Genomic DNA, 21,819 nt, shown 5'->3' with positions numbered 1-21,819 from the left:
ATATCCTCGCTCAAATTTGCAGGCGGATGGAAGTACGAGACATATTGGCTCGCACACTGAAGCGTTGCTTGATAGTGTCCCCACCACTCGTCGGCCACCAGCTCACAGCTGAAGCATCAGTCTCGCGCTTTCCCCCATCGGCAGCGGTACTTCAAAATGAACGGGCCCTCAGCAAGTATCAGGTGCGTACAAACCTCTGCTTGCATACCTATGAGCTGCCAAACGGAAAAAAAACGAGAACTTCGTTTAAAATATAAACCTCGTATTGCCAATTTTGCTACTATGACGAGACCAGTATATAATTTGTAGCTCTCATTCCTCTGAGAAAAGTTGTGAATTCTCAAAATTGCCAAAAGTGGTGGATTTAGAGGTGTTTTGGGTCCTACCTGGCGCCGCAGCCGGAGGCACGCCGGAGTTCCGAAATCACCGATGAAACACAAGCCATACACACAAGAGTTCTTGAACTTCTTCTTCCTCGTCGCCAATGTTGTGTGCAGGCTTGGCGCAGAAATAAGTTAGAGAGATGTTGCTGGAGCGGTGTTTAATTCGGAACTGAGGCGACAGGGACAGGTTTACAGAAACTGAGCATGCTGACTGACAGCGCTATGCGGTGGTTACACAAACTGACAGAACACTGACGCGCGGGGTATCGACATGTACAAACGGCTAGCATGGAGTATTCACTACGGATACAACAGTCTTTTCCTCCATTTGAGGTATAAGTGAATATTTTGTAAAATCATGGTTTATTGTTGTTTATTATCCCAGATTTTTCATTCGGATTAGCAGCATACTTTTGCTCGTGGCAGTATGCGGCCGTGTGTCTGCAGTTACTGATCGAGACTTGGAGCAACAGCTGATCCGTGAGCTGCAACGCCTGCAGCCGAAAAGTGATAACCAGGTATGGCTTGTGGGGGCGAGCGCGGCACTGTGGTCCATGACACTATTTTAGCCGGTAATGCACCATGTTAGGGTCAAGTGCCGAACATGGACCGGGTCACCAAACTTGGATCATATCTGTTTGTGGACCAGGTGACCAGATTCTGAATTGTCTTTCCTTGCTTAGACTGACCCTTTGATTGTTAGATGTGACGCTGGCAAGTTTGCAACTGCCTATCTCTACTCCGCGTGGTAGCGTTTAGAAAGGCACCTGTAACAGCCCCCGAAAATCGATGGAAAAATGACGCTCTAAAAGGTGATTTTTGCACTCCTGATTCTGGGCCAAGTAATCACCGCAGTCACTTTAAAATCTTTCATCGTTCACTTTAGACCGAATACTTCGATACAGAACGCATACCTTGCTTAGTGTCCAAACGCTTGTGATCCATGATTGAACCGCCCTAACCTAACCTTAGCAAAAACAGCCATATTTTCTTGTCCTCACAACATCCAAAGTATTCAAGTTAGAGGTACCATTTTTGGTAGCCATTTATTTGACTATTAAGGTAAACATCAACATTAGATTAAAAAATAGTAGTCAACCCATACTTATATAGACAAGGTTATTTAAAAAGTTATCTATGTTCGGTAACCTTACCCTATCGAAGTACGCAAGCGACAACATAACCGGGTATCTTTGGGTATTTGACAATTCAATACCATTTCACAGCAGTGTCGTTTCATTAGCCATTGCTTCTTGTGCAGCTATTTCACTGGTTTTTTGACAAAGGGGCGTAAGTCCACAAATTGGCAAAATCCACTTTATTCCAGAAAAGATTTTAAAATTAAATAACAAGCCTACTGGTTTTTGAAAAATGAAAATATCTCAATTAGTTCAGAAGATACAGAAGGTGTCCAAAGGGCGTAAGTCCATTCCATTTTTGACAAAGGGGCGTAAGTCCACCCGTTTTTTGACAAAGAGGCGTAAATCCAGGTGGTTTTTTGACAAAGAGGCGTAAGTCCAGGTGGATTTTTGACAAAGAGGCGTAAGTCCAGGTGGATTTTTGACAAAGAGGCGTAAGTCCATTGGCCATTCTGACAAAGAGGCGTAAGTCCACAGGCCATTTTGACAAACAGGCGTAAGTCCATGGGTCATTCTGACAAACAGGCGTAAGTCCATAGAGCATTCTGACAATCAGGCGTAAGTCCATGGACCTTAAGTCGTAAGTCCGTGGCGTAAGTCCACAGACCATCCCAATCAACCAACCACCCATGAGGTCACTGAGTGGTTTGCAACTTGTGAACACTGTTCCAATCAAATAATAATGACTACAGTGCAAACCTGTCTACTAAGTACACACTTAAAAATTCATGCTTCCAAGCGCACATAAACGCATGCTTGGCCAAGTACATACTTACAAATGCATGCTTGCAAGTATACACACTAACAAACGCATCCCTGGCGCCATATAACTCCATGCGTGAAGCATGCGTTCAAGTGTGGACTTGCAAGCATGCATTTGTAAGTGTGTACTTAGTAGACAGTTAGGGAGTGTAACGTTTCCTCTCATCCCAATCGCATCAGGCTTACAATACGTATTTCAGAATGGACTCTTACATCTTTGCGAGGGTCATCAGATTTAAAAGAGCAGCATTCTTCCTCACCGGAGTCTAGGGATGGCTCCGGTATTTTATTGGTCGGTATTTTACGGTATAATACGGTTTTAAACCCGGTATTAAACCGAGAACTCTGAATTTCTTGGTATTTTACGGTTTTATACCAGTATTTTTCAGTATTTTATTCGGTTTAAAACCGATTTAAAATACCAAAATATAAAATACCGGTATGTTACCATCCCTACCGGAGTCCGATGAAGATGGTGATTGGCGCAGCAATCTTCTGCAGCAGGGGAGAACTTGGACTCATCCATGCTGATAACCTCCATGTAGCACACTCTGTGTTGGGCCCATGACTTTTAGGCCAAGTGCTGCCTAAGAAGACAAATGCCCCATTCACCATCGTCATCGGACTCTGGTGTCACCACCGTCATCGGACTCAGGTGACGAAGAATGCTGGTCTTTTAGATCTGATACCCCTTGCAAATATTTAAGAGTCCGTTTTGAGATATGTATTGTTAGCACTGAGAATCCAAACGCTATGAGTATAGCGTCAATTGGTGCAATGCAAAAGCATAGCACATGAAGTGCAATGCCTCCCCATTCCCATGCATTAGCATAGGGCACTTTCGGGATGCATTGCACGTAAGGTGCAATATGGTTGCTGCATTGCACGTATGGTGCGATATGTCAGCTGCATTGCACCATACGTGCTATACTCATAGCGTTTGGAATCTCAGTTAGCCTGATGGGATTGAGATGAGAGGAACGATTAGTCATTATTATTTGATTGGAACAGTGTTGACATATTGCAAACCACTCTGTGACCTCATGAGTGGACATTCGCCATTTTCACCACATTAGCTGTGGACATTCGTAAGTGGTTAATTATAAATCATAACTAGTTTATCGGGATAGTCTGTGGACTTACGCCTGTTTGTCAGAATGGCCTATGGACTTACGCCTGTTTGTCAGAATGGCCTATGGACTTACGCCTCTTTGTCAAAAATCCACCTGGACTTACGCCTCTTTGTCAAAAATCCACCTGGACTTACGCCTCTTTGTCAAAAAACCACCTGGACTTACGCCTCTTTGTCAAAAATCCACCTGGACTTACGCCTCTTTGTCAAAAATCACACCTCATTTTGAAGGGTTTTTCTAACATTGCAGGAGTTACAGAAGAGTTACACACATGAGATTTTTACCAAAAGATGCACACTTTCTCAAAGAATTTGTCACAAAAATTTGAGTGTTGTGTCGGAATCTATAGATCTTAGGAGCTAAAAACAGTATGTTTTTTGGCCGTCCTGCAAAATTTGGTTTAGTGGACTTACGCCTCTTTGTCAAAAAACCAGTGATTTGTCTCTCATGTAATTCAGCAGCCCTGGATTGGTATATTTTTTGGTTTAGGTCTGGTTTTTACCATAGGCAGTTGATGGTCTGGTTGGGGATGCAGTAGGTGCTGCTACCACTTCCTTTCCTTTTCGTAACAATTGTTCTTTGCCACTGCCCACTGAAAACAAAAATTTTGGCTCCAAAGTTGAATTAACTTACGGTAAATGGAGCTCTCATTTTCAACGGGCATAAAGCCGTCAGGATTTTGCATCGAATTGAAATCAATTCCCAAACGTCAACGTCCATCACTGTCCTCTACACCTTATTGATTTGCAGTGGACTAGGCCGTGACCGGTGCAGTTGAATAACTTTGAGAAGAGAGTGAACATTTCAACCATTGTTACAAACTGCCCCACCCTCCCTTACGTGAACAACATTTTAAGCCAGATCGGCCAAGCCGTTGAGGACTATCCTAGTTGTCCGCACACGACACACACGCACTCTAAGACAGACATGAAAAGATTATCAACCCCGCTGAAGAAACTAGCTCCGCTATCGCTCATCAAACAAATGTGCCTCGAATCATTATTGGAGCCTGCTGTTAAAGTAAGGTTACCAAACATGGACTGCCTTATTGAAATGTCCTGTATTTCGCCCTAAATTCGACTCATTCTGAGATAACCACGAAGACAACCTACTGTCACAAAATAACCGTTCGATTACCAATTCTTTGAAATATCCAGAGCTTCGAAATCTCCCCGCCCCTGCATTTTCACAGGAGCCTCTCGATAACTTCCGATTGTATTTATTTCGTAATGGTATGGTAAAGAAGCTTTAAAAAGTGCAGACTACATAAAAACCTTTGAAAAAAATAGATGCGGTGCCGGCACGCTAAAAAAAATGATCCATGATTGATACCCCGATCTATGTTCGGCAATCCTAGTTTACTTGCATTGCAGTGGCGTGTTGCATGATTTTTGTAGGAGAGGAGGTCACTCTTGAATTTCGAGCTGCCCCACGTGACGCCGCGTTGCCACGCCGCCTCCGGCACCATGTCGGACTTCATGGCGTTGGTCACCACCGTGCTGCCCCTGGTGCCTGACCTTGAGGACCCTCTCGGAGCCGCCTGCAGGTTGCAGCAGCATCCAGTCTTGGTAAAGCAGTGCTCGTAAACCGTGAAACTAATCTAGGTGAAGAAAGCCCCAGCCCAGCTACACCAAAGGCGCCGAGCCGTGCCGAACCGTGGCGCTGTGCCGGGGGAGTGTGTGTCGATGTTCCGCGCAGACTCCGAGCCACGCACCCATTCACTATCCCCCCCCCCATTTCATTATTATTAGGTTGGTTTCTAGACACTCGAGTAAATGTTAGGTGACACCTTGGAGTGTCTTGTATTGTTCTAGATATGTTTTGAAGTAGGTAAAGGTGTAATGTATCGTCTGCTAAAAAACCTACAAATTTGGCTTGTTATTTTCTTATGCTATTAGGACGAAGCCGACGTGGTGGTAGTGGGTGCTGGCTCCGCGGGGTCCGTGGTGGCCGCGAGGCTGTCCGAGCGCGAAGACCTGCGCGTCGTGCTGCTAGAGGCCGGCGGCTCCGAACCTGCTGTGTCACAGGTAGGGACACTGAAAACCAAATAGTGATACATCTCACTCTCTGAGGGGTCAGACGTAACTGTCTCACCGAAAAAGGGTGATACTAAAATGCATCACCGAAAAACTGGTCGAACACGCACGTATCACCGATAAAAGGGTCGTACACGAATGTATCACCGGAAAAAAGGTCGTACACGAATGTATCACCGAAAAAAGGGTGATACTTCCCTGAAAAACAAGGGTTAATCTCGCTGATGTCTTACCTTTTTTTCGGTGATACATTTGTGTACGACCTTTTTTTCGGTGATACATGCGTGTACGACCATTTTTTCGGTGATACGTTCATGTACGACCTTTTCTTCGGTGATATATTTTGTATCGCCGAAAATTGGTGAGATATCTCACCCTTTGAATTACAGTGGAGCGAGCGAAAAACCATTTCACAAGGGGACGCAAGATAACAACAAATAGTGTCCAACATCCAATATGTTACCAAGAAACAACATTCATAAATGTCTCGTTTTGTCTTTTTTTATTTCAATTTCGGGGCGGCACTGTTATTCAAAGTTTTGATCAGACAAGTAGTCTGAATTTGAATTGAATCAGAGTGGTCTGAATCATAACTCTGAGTTTTCATACAACTAGTCTGTTTAAAACTCTCAGACTAAAATTAATAAAAACTCAGCAAAACTGTTTTACAATAAAGGTCGACTTACAGGTTCCTTCCTTGTACGTGTCGGACGCCGACAGCAAGCGGAAGCTAGACTGGCACTTCAAAGTGGAGGCGCAAAATAGCTCCTGCATGAACTCTACTTGCTTCTGGCCCCGAGGTAAGTTATTGCAGCTAAAGAACATAAGCATCTTGGTATCTTTCATCCTATATCTGTGATTGTACCCATTAGGCTTCAACGAAACTACTGAATTCACTACGGAATTTGCAAATCTTCAGCAGTTCAACATCGTATTCGCGTTCCATGTGGCGTAGGTCTGCTTGCATCCGCCCACCACACAAAATCTTCCTCCTTGAAAATCTTTGTCGAGAATTCTCTGTTACGATTTGGAAATGTTAATCTTATTTATATAACCACTGAAATACTTATTAAGTGGTGCAGCCTACTTGTCTCATCCGTTGAGAGGTTACGTTCTTTGACAACACTGAGAATGAATTGGTCACCACCATCACCCTTTAAATGGGTGATGCAACTTCGTTGCCCAAATTGTGGTGACGAAAAATTCATCACCCGAAATTTGGTAACAGGCGTTTGGTTGCCCAAATTTGGGTAACGCCCTCGGCGACGCCGTGAGGTTCCCGATGACGTCCTTCCAAGGCCACCACGATGACCGGAGGCCTCAACGCCCCATTGGGTCATCGTGGTGGCCCCGGAAGAGCGTCATCGGGACCTCACGGCGTCGCCGACGACGTTACCCAAATTTGGGCGACGATTTTATGACTGCCCAAAATTTGGTCACCGCGGGCTCGTCACCCAAATTTGGGCAACGGCGCGTGCGTTACCCAATGAAAGGGCGATGGTGGTGACTCTTTCATTCTCAGTGAAAGTGTATCATGGATCAGTACGGCGATCACCCCTCTCATCTTTTGTACTCTTTGTACTCTTGTACTTGTGTCATCTGATGGGGATAGCAAACTCCTCTGACTTTTCAGCATTCATCGGCCTTAGTTCCATGTTGAAAAAAATCAGGTCTTGTGACAATTTAGGACCTTCCCAAGGCCCGTTTTGTTTACCTATGGGGGTAAATTGTCGCTTGTGTAAACCTTTCAGGTGGCTGTCTAGGTGCTGTGGGAGGGGCAAAAATCTCTTTGCTTCACCTGTATCCCCGCCTCCTGTGCACTTTTTTCAAAGCGACATTTGGTCAACTGCTGGGCCAGTATGGCGCGACACATGGGGTGCAATGACAAGCTTAAATTTCACAAATTAAAACTATGTCTGGCAGGCAAGGTCCTGGGTGGCACCTCCACCATCAATGGCATGATGTACATGCGTGGCAACTTCCGCGACTACGACCGCTGGGAGGCAGAGGGCCTTCACGGCTGGGGCTGGAGCCACGTGTTGCCCTACTTTCTCAAGTCCGAAGACAACCGCGAACTGGGCGAGAGTCACGTTGAGGTGAGCGATTTATTTTTGACTGAATCAAGACTCGTTGAATGAAGCGGAAGTGCAACTGCGCTTTAACTCTTGGGTCAGGGCGAAAAGGAACCAAGGGCCGCTGGACTGATACGGAAAGCAACATCTAATTCAGTTTCTTTGCGTTTTTTTTTTCTTTTTTTTTGGATAGGCTTTATGCCATGGGTTTTGGAAGACCAGAATTCCGAAATGTATTACCCCCAACATACACTGAGATTCCAAACGCTATGAGTATAGCACGTATGGTGCAATGCAGCTGGCATATCGCACCATACGTGCAATGCGATAGCCATATTGCACCTTACGTGCAATGCATCCCTAAAATGCCCTATGGTAATGCATGGGAATGGGGAGGCATAGCACTTCCTGTGCAATGCTTTTGCATTGCACCAATTGACGCTACACTCATAGCGTTTGGATTCTCAGTGTAATAATCTTTATACGGAAACGACCAGATAAGATCTTAATGGGGTCCCTCGGAATGAGTGTTTTGAGTAAACTGTGGGTTTAAGTAAACTTCAAAAATTGTCCACGTGCAAGCCATTGCCACCCCATGTCTCCAAGCCTCTGTCATCGCTGAGATTGCTTTGCAGGACAAGTACCACTCGCGAGGGGGATACCTGACAGTGCAGCGCTTCCCGGACCAGCCGCAGCTGGCCTGGGACATCCTGGCAGCAGGCTCCGAGCTGGGCTACCGCTCCGACGTGGACCTGAACGGCAAGAACCAGACAGGCTTCACAGTGGCGCAGGCCAACGTGCGCAACGGCCATCGCCTGTCGGTCGCGAGGGCCTTTCTGCACCCTGCCAGGGGAAGGCCCAACCTGCGCGTCATCACGGAAGCCACTGTAAGCACAAACAAGTACTAATTGTTCTTTTACAAAGTTCATTTCGTTCAAGTCGAGAAATCGTTTCCCTGGCCCATGGTCACACTGCCTTAACATGTGAAAACAAACTCCGATGTCTGTACAGGGCTTGCCCTCAGGGCTGTTTAATCCTTGTAATAAAAAAAGAGTAAACGCTTTTAAGCGTTACCAAATGTACACATTGTCCATGGCTTTTACGCCATACTATGGATAGCTGTTCACAAATTTGTTTACATCACTTTGCCTCCAGACAGGGGGAGGCAACGGCCTAGGAAGAGCGTGAAGCGATGCTCGCGCCGTCAGTGCAGAGGTTGCGCACTTGTTCGAGATTATGAAAACTAGACTGTGTTCTTCAAAACGCTTTGCACCGATGGAAAGGGCTTGAAATTTAGGGTGCATTAGGCTAATTGCTCTTCTCCAAACTCTCACCTTACCTGATATTAAGGTGCAGTTAAAACACCTAAAAACACGAGAAATCATAAAATTTAGGAAAAACTCGAATGCGCCATGTTGATGTAAATGGTTCCACCCTTGTGTTCGGTTGAATTGGAAGTATCGGGCAGTCTACTAGGCCTAATGCACCCCAAATTTTGTGCTCTTTTGATCTATGCAAAGCGTTTTGCAATCAACGGGCTAGATCTTACAATCGAAGCAAAATAAGTAACCAATGCACCTTACTCGCGCATGGCTTCACGCGCTTCCTAGGCCGTTGCCGCCCCCTGCTCCAGACCTTGGAGACAAAATAAGTCTATGGCTTTTGGTCATATTTGTTTCATATTCCAGACTTTTGCTTGTATTCTTTTGTTGCGGATATATTTGTCCGCATCTGTGAACAATTTAGGGCTTAGATCATATACAATAATGCCTCCAAAAATCTGTGGACAAATTTGTCTCTGGTTTGTGTTTGAATTTGTCGGCATTTTGTAACGTATTATGAAAACGTTGCCCAAAAAGCGTTCGCTAACTGGTAACAACAATGTCCACATCTATTTGGTGTGTGAGAATGGCCACATCGCGAAATTCGCCTGAGGCTAGAGGGCTGAAACTTTGTGAATTTTACTCATCCCTATGGGGGCAACATTTGGTGCAAGATTGGACCGGTCATGTACTTAACCTTTTGATTTTTACCCCCACGTCAAGGTGCTCCGCGTGACAACGGAGGGCCGGCGGGCAACGGGAGTGGAGTACTTGCGGCGAGGCGTCGTGCACACACTGCGCGCCAAGCGAGAGGTGGTGCTGTGCGCGGGCGCCCTCCAGACGCCGCAGCTGCTGCTTCTCTCTGGCCTGGGGCCGAAAGAGCATTTGGAACAAACGGGTGAGTACACCGTAAAAAAATGGCTTCTTGAATCAAGATTTTTTTAAAAATTTGCTGCGTATGCCCTGTAAATGCTTTTCGGTGAAAGGCTGCACCAACATATTATGGCGGAGATTTTCTCCATATAATATCAACGAAATTCGTCAAAATATCTATAAGGTACCGTGAATTCTCATTGGTATGTTACGAAGTCAGCTGCACCACCATAATATGGAATATTTTCGCCATAATATGGAGAATCTTCGTTGTACAACATTTAGTGTGTGGGAATTCTTGAGCTCAGCGCCGCCCTTCAACAGGTTGTCGTGTCGAGTGGAAGGCGTTGTCAACCCCTCAGTAAACTTTGTGACACTTTACTGTTGACAGGAATACCGGTGGTTGCAGATATCCCTGCAGTCGGAAAGAACCTGGAAAATCACGTATCGTATCCAGTTGATTTCTTAGCGAGCAATGCACCACACACCCAGCGCCTGGACATGCGCTCAGTGGTAAACTTCGTGGCCAACGGCACCGGGTCCATGACCTCGACGGGGCTGTCGCAGGCAAGTGTAACAAGCGTTAGGCACGGAGTGGATAGTTCAGTTCGCGATCGTGTACAGCTGCGAAAGGGGCTCGGACATAGAAAACGAGTTTTTCTGCATTTAAGTATATTCCAGCATTTACTTTTTTCTGCGTTTGAGCAGTTCTCGCGAGATGTGATAATTTCGTGTCCTCTCTCTGGTTCTTCCAACCTTAAGTCGATTTTAACCGGGTCTTTTCCTACCTTTATGTTTTTTGACCTTGCGGACAAGGTACAATTCTCATCAAGATGAAATTTTGCCTCCTTCCACCGTTAAATTGCAAGTTTTACCCTAGAATGTAATTTCCGTGGACACTTTTTGATGTCCTACGCTCCAGATTTGGGGCTTCCCGCCTCTACTACAGCCCAAGGGAGTATGAGAAATCACTTTCGCAAAGTGCATTTTGTTCTACGCAAGTGAGGCTACGTTTTGACGTGTAGAACGTATCTCTCGGGTAAAATTTGCAGACACAAGATGATTCCGAAAATTGTCTTCCACAACTAAAATTCAAAAAGTCTAAAATCGGTTTTTTTGGGACGGTTTTTCTACCTTATTTGCGATCGTTCTGAAACTTTTCTCATATTGTTGGTGCATTCGTTCTACACAATTTGCAAAGTGGCGGAGTAATGTGGCACCATTAGAACGGAAAATATAAAGTTAAATAAGTTCCAAAGCGGCGAAAAAAATGGCCTAGCAAGCAATAAGTGTAATTTCCGTTCCACCCATTGCTTGCAGACCATTCAAAATTTTGATTGCGAACCAATCCTTGTGTGTTTGCCTTGTGGTCAAGTTGTTCCAGTAAAATTTTGGTTCCGGTGGCACTTCTGGTTTGGCTTGTACACCCCATTTCATGCAATAATGTAATTTCCGTGGACTGTAATTTCCGTGGACAAAATGAGGTTTTCGTTGCGTTTCACGTGATTTTGGCCTCGCAAGGGGCCTCAGCTTTAAAGTACGTCGATATTTTTCTGTTTTAAACCTCTCTTATGGAGGGAATGCCATTCTGGAGGGAAATGGGCATGGGGAATGGGAAGGCAAGCTGAGGAAAGTCGTGGCGTAGTTTAACACAACATCCATCAGGTTAAACCCGCCGCAAGTCACAAAATGGACCCAAACGAGCAGCGAGCCGACTTTTTGCAAGAGTCTAAGCTTTCGACTCCACTCATCAGATTGGTCAAACACTGTATTTTCTGGACAACCAAGCGGTTTTATGCTGCTTTGTTCGGCGCGGCCGCCATACTGCCTTGACAGTTGTGACTGCGAGTCAGTGAAACCGTTCAAAGTTGATTATTCAGATCGGAAAGCTTAACCGAAAGCTTAGAGTCTTGCGAAAAATAGGCTCGCTGTATTTTGGGATCTAGCTGACCATTTAAGACTTGCGCTAGACTTAACCTGACCGATATGTTAAGCGACATGACGTCTTTCCTTAGCTTGCCGTTCGAATGCTAAGACCCAGTTTATCGAATAAATTGCAGCAATCTGTTCCTCAAACTCAAAGAGTAATCTTTCTGAAAATAAAGATTAGTAAACGTGGGTGCCAGATATGCTTCCAGGAGGGCTAAATAGACCGCACCGCGAGCGGGCCGCTGTCTCGACCCGCCGATCAACTTTTCCTTAACTGATCGCACCCATTATTAATTATTTTCCGATCATAGACACGCAGGAGCTGATCAAGAGGGACTTTCCTCCGTTGTCCACTGTAGGGCCCATCATTTGCCAAGTATGAGAGGTACCGCCTGGGAGGTAAACACTATGCAACCGTGGTCAGAAGAAAATGAATTCACAGTTGTTCCCGAGACAAGGGAATTGAGCCGGGAGAGGTGGACACCGGACCCAGTCTTGCTCAAAGAGGCTGTTCTAGGGTCCCCCCCCCGGGGGGGGGGGGGTGTATACCTCGTCACATACTGGTCACACTACGAGTGGGACCTTGTAGCCGCATAGGTTCTTCTCCGCCAGTATAACGTGGCACCCCAGTAAGGACGGCCGTGTCCCGTTTGGCAGTGCACGCGGGCATGTGTCGGGCCCGAAACGGCATACGATCAAATTGTGGTCTAGCCCGAAATTTTATTGTGAGGTACGCAACATGGAACCAGAATGCACAGATGTGGAGGGAGATGCCTAAACTGCTAGGCGTTTGCGTTCGTATCGCACCTATTCTAAGGGCCCATTAAAATGTAATTTCCGTGGACAGTTTCTGAGGCTGTGTAATTTCCGTGGACGGCAAAAAAATTAAAATTGCGATATTTTCTATATTATTGGGGTGATAGCTCGCCCCGATGAATCCATGATCCCTAGTGATGTTCTTAACAAGATAAATGCAAAAAACCCGGTTTTAATTGAACTTTTTTTCAAAAAGTTTCAGGGCCCAAAATTAAGCATTTCGCGAGAACTGCTCGTTTATACCCTCTCTGAAAAGCGTCAAGGCAGACATCGTATCGGGATTGAAAATTGGCACACGCGCCGCAGTACACTTTTGTGGTGGCGAAATTTCGCTCAATGTTATTGAGCTCCCGATTTCTTCAGTACCCCTAGATACTCTTCTAGCCGTACACGGTTGCTGAAATCCCTGTATCTCATGAAGACCATTATGCACTAGCGCCTCTGGGGCTTGGAAACCCCTATGTGACTACTCCCATTTCCAGCGTCATCTTACTTCGCCTAGCCATCTCCTTGCGGCGGAGACACCGCAGTGAACACACTAAATGTCATGGGACTTTTTTTGTGCCACGGTTTATGCAATTTTAAGCACATCCGACGCTGATACAATTTTGTTCCCGTCTGGTGACACATTTTGTCCGGCGCCAGCTGCAACTTGTACTTTCACTGGACAATTTGTCCCGCCTGGCGGACACAAAATTGCATCACCACCGGATGTGCTTAAAATTGCATAAACCGTGGGCCAAAAAAAGTCCCATGACATTTAGTGTGAAGTCATCAGAGGGAAGGACGAACGAACAATTTTGGCGTTGATAGTTGCACACCGAACGTCGAATGCGTACCCCGCGCCCAGTCGTTCAATTGTTGCACTCTTAGAAAGTAGCTCCGAAATTTTATGGAGAAAAACTCTATAATCACGTTGACTCCATTCATTTTCCATCTTTTTTCGGAGAGATTTTCTTAGGGCTTTAACAGATGTTCTTCGGAGCATTACTTGGGTCCTGATGGGAGGTAAAATGCATGTCTTTTCTCATAAATGTCAAAGAGGACTTCGCTGAAGCATTCTTCAGTCTGAAATGGTCAAAGAAGGGACAATCTCCTTCGAGCTCATTTGACTTATATTCCGTAGCTTTCCCTTAATATTATGAAAACTGAGCTAAACAAGTAGGGGTTCACCTTTCCCTCATTTTTTAACGGGTTGCAAACCCTTTTTTCGTGTTTTCGTGATAGTGAAGCATACATTTTTGTTGGGAATTCCGAAACTTTTCGGAGAAAGCCCAGAATTTGCATTTATGGAGAGCTCCATGCAGAAGTTACGGAAGAAACTCCGTGATTTTTGCTTTTTTTTTCGGAATTTCCTGACAGTGTGGGGTTGATGATGCCAACTATTAGTTTCTGATACACGAAAAACTACGAAGTTATTTCGTGAGTTCACTGGGTCGTCTCGTTTCCCGTCGACACTCCTTCCCTAATTTACTAGTTTGTGCTTCAATTCCAGGTAACTGCGTTTGTCCACAGCAAGTACTCCAAAGGAAGAGCAAAAGACTTGCCAGACTTGCAGCTTTTCTTCGACGGCGCTCTTGCAAACTGCTCGCGGACTGGCGCGCACAATGAGTCTAGTCATGTACTGGATAACACCCCTATTCGGTATGATTTTTCTCCCCCTTTGATGATTTTAAGATTAGAACTGCTTTAAGATTACTGATTTTGTTTGCCACCTATAAAAACTCTTCCTGTTCCTATCCGTCCCCTTTTCATTTTCTAACAGACTCCTAAAGCTTTCTCGATGTATTCTTTGTATTCACTTAAATGAATGCTTTCGGTCTTGTCCACCAGGATTTTGCCGGTGGTGCTGCGTCCGCGGAGCCGGGGCTCGGTGCAGCTCAGGAGTAAAGACCACTTGCGCCACCACGGCTTTTTGCCAATGACCTGCAGCACCGCCGCGACATGGACCTTCTCATCGACGGCGTGAGGTGAGTTCACCGGTAATCCAAACGCTATAAATATAGCATCATTGGACATGAAGTGCAATGCCTTTCCATGAGCACAGGGCCCGGGATGCATTGCACGCAAGGTGCAATATGGCTGAGGCATTGCACGTATGGTGCAATATCTCAGTGCATTGAACCATACGTGCTACATTCATAGCGTTTGGAATGTCACTGCTAACGCTCCGTTCACTGAGGTGCAGTGACTGCTGTATCTCTGGGTACGGTGCAGACCTTCTTTCCGGGTGCAGTGGACAGACAATGGGCTGCGATGACAATGACAGGCTTGTTTATTACCGCAAGGCCCAAAATAAAAATTTTCAAACGAGCCGTTTTTTTTTTGTTTTGAAATAAGCAGCAATGGTTTTCTTGCAGAAAGCTGGGTTCATGGGTGCTTAAATTTTTGTTCTGCGATCACTTTTCCTGAAATTGCGCACTGAATTTGCCAAAAGTGGTCTGGGACCTGAGCCGCCTGCATCGTAGACGGTCTTTGACCTGGCAGCGACGTGCAGCGGCGGTCTGGCCTCACAAACCTGTACTAACCATGCAAACGAACCGCGCAGATTCGTGCAGAGGCTGGCCAACACACAGGCGCTGCGCTGGCGTGGGCTTCGCCTGGTGTATCCGAACGCGCCACAAGCCTGCAGCAGCAAGGAAATTGATTCGGACGGATACTGGGAGTGCCTCATCCGCCACCACACGGCGCCGGAGAACCACCAGTGCTGCTCTGCACGAATGGGGCCGGACGGAGGTAAGCAAGCCAAAAGATTTTTTTTTGCAGTTTTCGGATAAGGATCTAACCTGGTCGTTTCCCTATGACGAATCTTTTTGAACGCAACCGAATTCCGCTTGATTCGATTATTTAAGATAGCTACAAATCAAGAGGGACATGAACATGAAATATCAAAGAGGCCACACTGAGAAACCAAACGTGGTCTAGACCGCACCAACAGGTGTGGTCAAATGGGTGCCATTTTGACCGCATCAGTTGGTGTGGTCTAGACCACGTTTGGTGCGTTTGGTGTGGTCATAGCCTGGAAATACCACACCAGACGTGGTCTAGACCCCACCAAACGTGGCCACACGTGGTCTAGACCCCACCAAACTTTGCCAAACGTGGTCTAGACCACACCAATTGATGCGGCCAAAATGGCACCCATTTGACCACACCTGTGGTGCGGTGCGGTTTAGACTACGTTGGGTTTTTCAGTGCAGTGAAGTTTGTATCGTAAAGACCCTCCCGTTCCTATGGGCTTGTTTTCCTAGATGTGACGGCAGTCCTGGACGGACATCTGAGGGTGCGTGGCGTGCAGGGGCTGCGGGTGGCAGACGCTTCGGCCATGCGCCACGTGGTCAGCGCCAACGTGAACGCGGCCGTCGTCATGGTGGCCGAGCGCGCGGCGGACCTCATCAAGGCAGAACACCCGCCGACGAGCTGAACATCATCCCCACACACGCTACTGAGGATACAACGTAGGTGTACGCCAGGCAGTGGCTTGTCGCTGCGCCAGTTCCGACAATCCACGTACTCAGTACACACTTCTAGGTGCGTGCTTACAAGCATGCACTTCGAGGTGTGTAATTGCTTAAGCACGCACCTAGAAGTGTGTACTTGAAGTGTGTACTCATTTAAATTGTGTACTCATTTAAAGTGTGTACTCAGTGAGTACACAAGTGTGTACTCATTCAAGTACACACTTATAGGTGCGTGCTTAGGCAAGTACACGCCTCGAAGTGCATGCTTGTAAGCACGCACCTAGAAGTGTGTACTGAGTACACACATAGATTTTGTGTGCACGCCTGGCGTTTACACCTACCTTGGCCTGCGGCGCTGGCCTGCCTTCGGCAGACTCTTTTGACACTCAGCGCCACACGAAGAGACAAAGAAGCGTTCAGTTTCAACCTTTATGCTACGGGGCTCCGCCGCCCTACACAGCGAAAGTTTGTTGTCACTTTATGACTAGTAAGAGTCAAGGACTCCTGGGCCGTGCTTCCGCTTTCTGTTCAAGTAGACAGCCTAATGTAAGAGGAGAGTGTAAAGGTCCTTAAGTAGTTAATATATCAGTACTATTCAATTCTGTTTAAGTCAAACTGAATCAATTTATTTAACATTTACTTTCAGAAAACTGTATTACGTTGTAGGAATTGGTTTGTTATTTAATTGAATAAAATTCTGAATGAACTGATAAATGGGAATGTTGCGGGCAAGGGCATATTTCAGACAACATTTCAACAAAATAAACATTTATTTTCAAAAACACTAAAAACATTGCATTTTGTTTAAGTCCCCCCTCCACCTCTTCCGAACAAAGACGGTTCCATCAATTCTAGCCACACCGATGAGCTTGAACTTCCTTTCAGTGATGGCTCTTCCACGCTAGCTGAAAAAGAGTTGGCAGACACCTCCCCCAATTTCTTCGCCCTCTTATTAAAAGTCATGTCAATCTCAGCAACAATAAAAGCACAAAATTAAAGTGAAACTAAAAGCAGTCTTCAAAGGCACACTGAAAAAAGTCTAGTTAGAAGAACCAGACTGTTCCTATTAGTTAAAGGAGCACTAGTAATAATAACTACAACTGGATACCAAATCGGTGGTTTACCGGTCCCCAATTTTGACCCGCCGACTAAGGACCTAAACCCGCCCAATCGGCGGTAAACCGCCGCATCTGGCAACACGAAACCTCTGCATTTTCATTGGTGTGCCCGCTTATACACTGTTAGAAATCCAGCCGTTATAGACTGAAAAATTCGTGCAAAGTTTAAAAACGACTACTGATGTTGTCAAACGGCAAATTCTGTTTGACACCCAAAAATACGATTTCAAGAAATCCTAGGAGTCACGAAGTCAATTTGGGTAGGAGTGTGGGGAAAGTAACCCTTTGTAAGGTTGTGAGTGGTCAAGTTGCTTGGAAGGCTGATGGTACCAATTGGTTCACGGCAGAACGACCGAAAATACTACCTTGGAAATAGGAATATTAAACATGCGGTGATAATTCGAAAAATTCCAATGCTAATTGAATACGACAGTTGGCAAAAATTACAGTTTAAGTCCCTCATTGTAGAGTTTGTAGCAGAAAGAAGGCAGTAACCCTTCCCAAGTTTGCACGATAAGGACCTACATCCGCCCAATCGGCGGTAAACCGCCGCATCTGGCAACACGAAACCTCTGCATTTTCATTGGTGTGCCCGCTTATACACTGTTAGAAATCCAGCCGTTATAGACTGAAAAATTCGTGCAAAGTTTAAAAACGACTACTGATGTTGTCAAACGGCAAATTTCTGTTTTGAAACAAAAAAATACGATTTCAAGAAATCCTAGGAGTCACGAAGTCAATTTGGGTAGGAGTGTGGGGAAAGTAAAAAAGTTGTGTAAAAGGTAGGGGGTGGCTCAAGGGTGGCTACGAACGGCAGTGGTACCAATGTGGTCGACGTGCCACCCGTCAAAATTTAACCTTGGCAATAAAGAGAAGTCAAAATGCCGGGAAATTCGAAAAATTCCAATGCTAATGTATTCCACAGTGATCTGACAAAGGAACATCTTTGAAGTCCATCATTGTGAAAATTTTGGTAGCAGAAAGAAGGCAGTAAATTAATTTTCGCGGGTTGGCAACAATTTTGTCGGCGTCTGCGCCCTTGCGAAAATCGCGAAGCTGAAAACACGAGTATAGTCGCGCATTAAAACCGCCCCTCCATTGTTGCTGACGTGGAATTGTTTGGCTTGTTTCAAAAGGCTACGGTTCTCTAGTCATGTTTTCTTCAATTCTGTGTAATAGTTCTCACTCACAACGTAGCAACACCACGACGGTTGGCTTGACAAACTTTATAAACTCGAGAGGGATGGTCTCGAAACGCGGGTGAGTCTTGTTCGAGGAACATGAGCACTGAAAGTCGCGAGGTGGAGCGAAGTGATCATGGTGCTAACTGAATCAGAAGTACCATCAAACCTGGCTAAAAGGAGCAGCTACATGACCAGCTTATTCAAAAAGAGACTAAAAGTCTTAAAGCGACTCTTAAACTACATTAAGGAAAGATAATTCACAGATGCATGTGCACAGGTACGCAGTTAAATGGCTCAATTCACTCCGATTTAAAGAGTAACAAAAATTTTCAACAAAACAACAACAAAAACAACAACGCAGCGGTGCGGGATTGGTGCGGGACACACTCATAAAAAGTCACTGGCCGGCCGGCCGATCCAAATGGCCACGTTCGAAACGACACCAATTCTATTGTTGCCTCTTGTCTAACTGCAGTCAAAGAAATTTTTCATTTCGAACGTGCTATTTCAGCTTTTGGAGTAAGCTGTACAGACCCAAAACGAAGCTCCGCTATTGGTCCGGCTCGGCTCGGCTCCCCCCACTCCCTTTTTTTTCCTTTGACGAGTCGAGTTTTGCCATGGAAACGGCGATTTTGACAGCAAATTTCTCAAAATTGGCCACCAAATTTTTAACCAGATTTCAGCATCATCAGAATCAGCGTATAAGTTCTACAAGTCAGCAAAATCTCATTAAAATCGTATAGAAAATTTCCGAAATGCATAAAGGGCCACACAAATCGAATCTCGGGCCGGCTGAATCCTGGGTATACTATAAGGCTACTTCGTGCCTAAAAAATAATAATTCTGGAACAAAATTTTACCATTTGGTAATGAAAAATGCGCTTTCAAAACAAAAATTTGTTTGGAAACAGAAATTACGTGTTCACAAACGAAAAACATCATTCGCACAACGCCTTTTTCTGTTATATCATTTAACAGTGGGCATTGTTTTAAAAATTTGCGTTATTTTTTCCGTTTGTAAATGGTGCGAGTCATTCCTACCTTTGTTCGTTATTTTTACCGAACTGGTTTCAATTACTGACGGCATTGCAATTCGAAATGGACATCCGACATGTTGTATATCATAAGACACTCTCAGGTTTGACCAAATATTCCTCGTTTCGCGGCAACAAGCAAAAGTATTTTGGCTGCTTACGGCTGAACCGCTCTGTTTGAGAACGGAAGTTTTTTAACAGTGTATATTTTTACTTCTTAACACCTCATATTTTTAGCTTTTCAAAGTGCGATCCGTTTTGAACGAAAGGAAATGCGCACGGGAACCAGCCCATGAAACGAGATAAAGGCATCACGCTAATGTTCAACGTCTCCAACGCCTTCGATATCGTCAAGTGACACTACGGTCAGTTCATCTCCGTCCCTTGAGTCGTCGGCAGCTCCACGTGAGCAGCGATGCCCACGCACCATTTCCAAATCGTCTTCAGAAAGACTTGAAGTCAAAACGTTTTCACGTTTCACGGGCTGTTTCCGTTTCGCGAACTTTGTCCAGAAACCAATGCACGTCTCTGCAGCGAAAGCAATCATCGCCAGCAGGTGTCCGACGGCCAGCACCACAAAGGCTGGCCGCATCTTGTGCATGTCTAGCGGTGCAGGCCCGCCTTGATGCAACTGCTGTGCCTTCTCCACGCCGTACAGTCGAATGTCGTTAATGTTCTCAAAACGGTTGACCACCATGTGGCTAAGCCCGCCATCTCGAAAGCGCAATATAGCATTTTGCACTGCCTCTTCGTACGGGAAGCCTTTCTTCACCATGAACAAACTGTGGGCGATTTGATGCGACAGTTTAAAGGTGTGAATTTTCGACGAATAACGAGACATCGACGGCACTAAGAACGGGTACATGAAGCCTGTCACAATGATAGCAGCGTTTCTTCTTTCAGCTACATCTTGAAGAGCCTCATTCTCTCTCCCCATTAGGAACACTTTCGAACTAAAAAACTTGTTACGCTCTGCTAGCTCAACGGCGTAGTGCTCAAGTTGCGCGTACTGAAGGTACAATGTAAGATTTGAATCGAGGATCTCATCGAGTGTCTGGATGTTGCCTGCAGCACATTGGACCTGCATCTGCGACAGAAGGGTGCCGGTGTAGGCTGCGGACAAGACGACGCAGACGAGCAGCCAGCTTCCCATGAGTAGACGCCACGCGGTTCCACGGCCTTCCGAAGGGGGCTGCCCCACGAGGGGGGCCAGGGCGTCAAGGAACGTCATGGCATTTCCCCTCACAAGCGCCGAAGCAGCTGCCACCGCGACCAAGGACAGCATAGTGGCCAACCACAGCGTGGTGGTGAACTCACTCGTGACGCCGTCGACAAGGCAGTCCATCCTTCCCATGCCGCGAGGCACGAGTGCAACTAAGCCTGTGATGCCGATGGGAAAAGAAGTGAACTGGAACGGGTGCAAGTTGGGTAAAGGTATACCGAACGCTGCAATATCAAAGCTACATGTTTCGTAACGTTCTCTAAACTCGGTCCAGTCAACGACGTCTGTTTGTGTGTGGCTCATTTTGATTTCCCGCAAGACGATTTCTGCGTACGTGTTCCACTTTTCTCGGTAAAGGCTCTGTGATTCGTATGTGACCTTTACAACGCTAAGTCCAGATGATGAGTCTCCCAGGAAGTAGCACGGTAGTTGTGAAGCAACATCCTGGCGCCAGCCATTGTGCGGCACCCAGCTATTTACTTTTTCTAGGTAGTATTGGTACTTAGCTGGAGACAACTGCTGACTTCTCAAACTGAAGAGGCTTGCACAGTCGTCATCCTCAGCCAATACGACCCTAAGCTGCGCCATGTGGAAGTGTTTGGAAGCAGCTGCCGTTTTGTTTAGGATACTTTCTGCTCGTTCTCTTCGATTAACTGTCCACAGAACCGTTCTGCCGTTGAGTGCATTCTTCTAACCACTAAACACATCAAAAAGAGCGCTGGGTTCGTTCTCGGCAATCACCACAACAGCGCTATGCGGTGCGGCAAATTGCAACACCGAGGCATTGAGGTTTGCTGATCCAAATGGCTGAGTGATGAGGAACACTGTGGCAGCATCCTTCATCAGCACCAGGAATGGGCTCAGCCAGCGAGGCGTTCCAACGATGTACAGCTGCGGCGAGTCCGGCCCTGTGCGCACCAGGGCCGGTCTGAGAAGTCCGTACATGCATTGAGCATCGTTGTCCTCGGAAGAAGTCTTCTGGATGCGGAGGTTGTCGAAGTCTGGACGGAGCAGCGTGGAGGGCACGAGCAGCAGAAGCACAGCCGCGCGCAGGCACACCTTTCCACACGAGCTGGCCTTGGTGAAATGGGCTGCGACTCGAGTGGCACAGAATAGAAGTAGTCGTTTCGAATGTGTCAGCGCGCTCGTGACACATCCAACCTTTTGAAAAGACGCGACGATTGCGCGTAAGTATGAGGGGACAGGAAAATTGCCGAGTTGTGAGGCGCGTCGCCACGTGTGGCTCGTTCGACATTTTTTTCGGAATCCGTAGCATCCGTAGAAATTGTAACTTTCACTAAAACATACGAACAGTGGGCCAGAAATGGCAAAACG

At 46.1% G+C, this 21,819-nt stretch overlaps 1 protein-coding gene across 1 annotated transcript; it reads left to right on the top strand.

Annotated features, from left to right (window-relative positions):
* Window positions 1-590: 590 nt before the first annotated feature.
* Window positions 591-16,717, top strand: LOC117649305 (glucose dehydrogenase [FAD, quinone]-like). The gene is given in 15 exon segments (XM_034391928.1): window positions 591-716; window positions 790-901; window positions 4,815-4,985; window positions 5,316-5,444; window positions 6,142-6,253; window positions 7,377-7,549; window positions 8,161-8,412; window positions 9,571-9,745; window positions 10,112-10,287; window positions 13,961-14,109; window positions 14,299-14,354; window positions 14,357-14,435; window positions 15,014-15,201; window positions 15,717-15,927; window positions 16,215-16,717. Coding segments are annotated over 14 exon segments (2,007 nt in total). The 5' UTR covers window positions 591-654; the 3' UTR covers window positions 15,890-15,927; window positions 16,215-16,717.
* The last annotated feature ends 5,102 nt before the right edge of the window (window positions 16,718-21,819 follow it).

The sequence above is a fragment of the Thrips palmi genome, unplaced genomic scaffold (genome assembly GCF_012932325.1).
Source record: "Thrips palmi isolate BJ-2018 unplaced genomic scaffold, TpBJ-2018v1 HiC_scaffold_4, whole genome shotgun sequence".
Classification (NCBI taxonomy): domain Eukaryota; kingdom Metazoa; phylum Arthropoda; class Insecta; order Thysanoptera; family Thripidae; genus Thrips; species Thrips palmi.
Note: the sequence above shows the minus strand (reverse complement) of the source record. Positions and strands in the feature narration are given on the sequence as shown.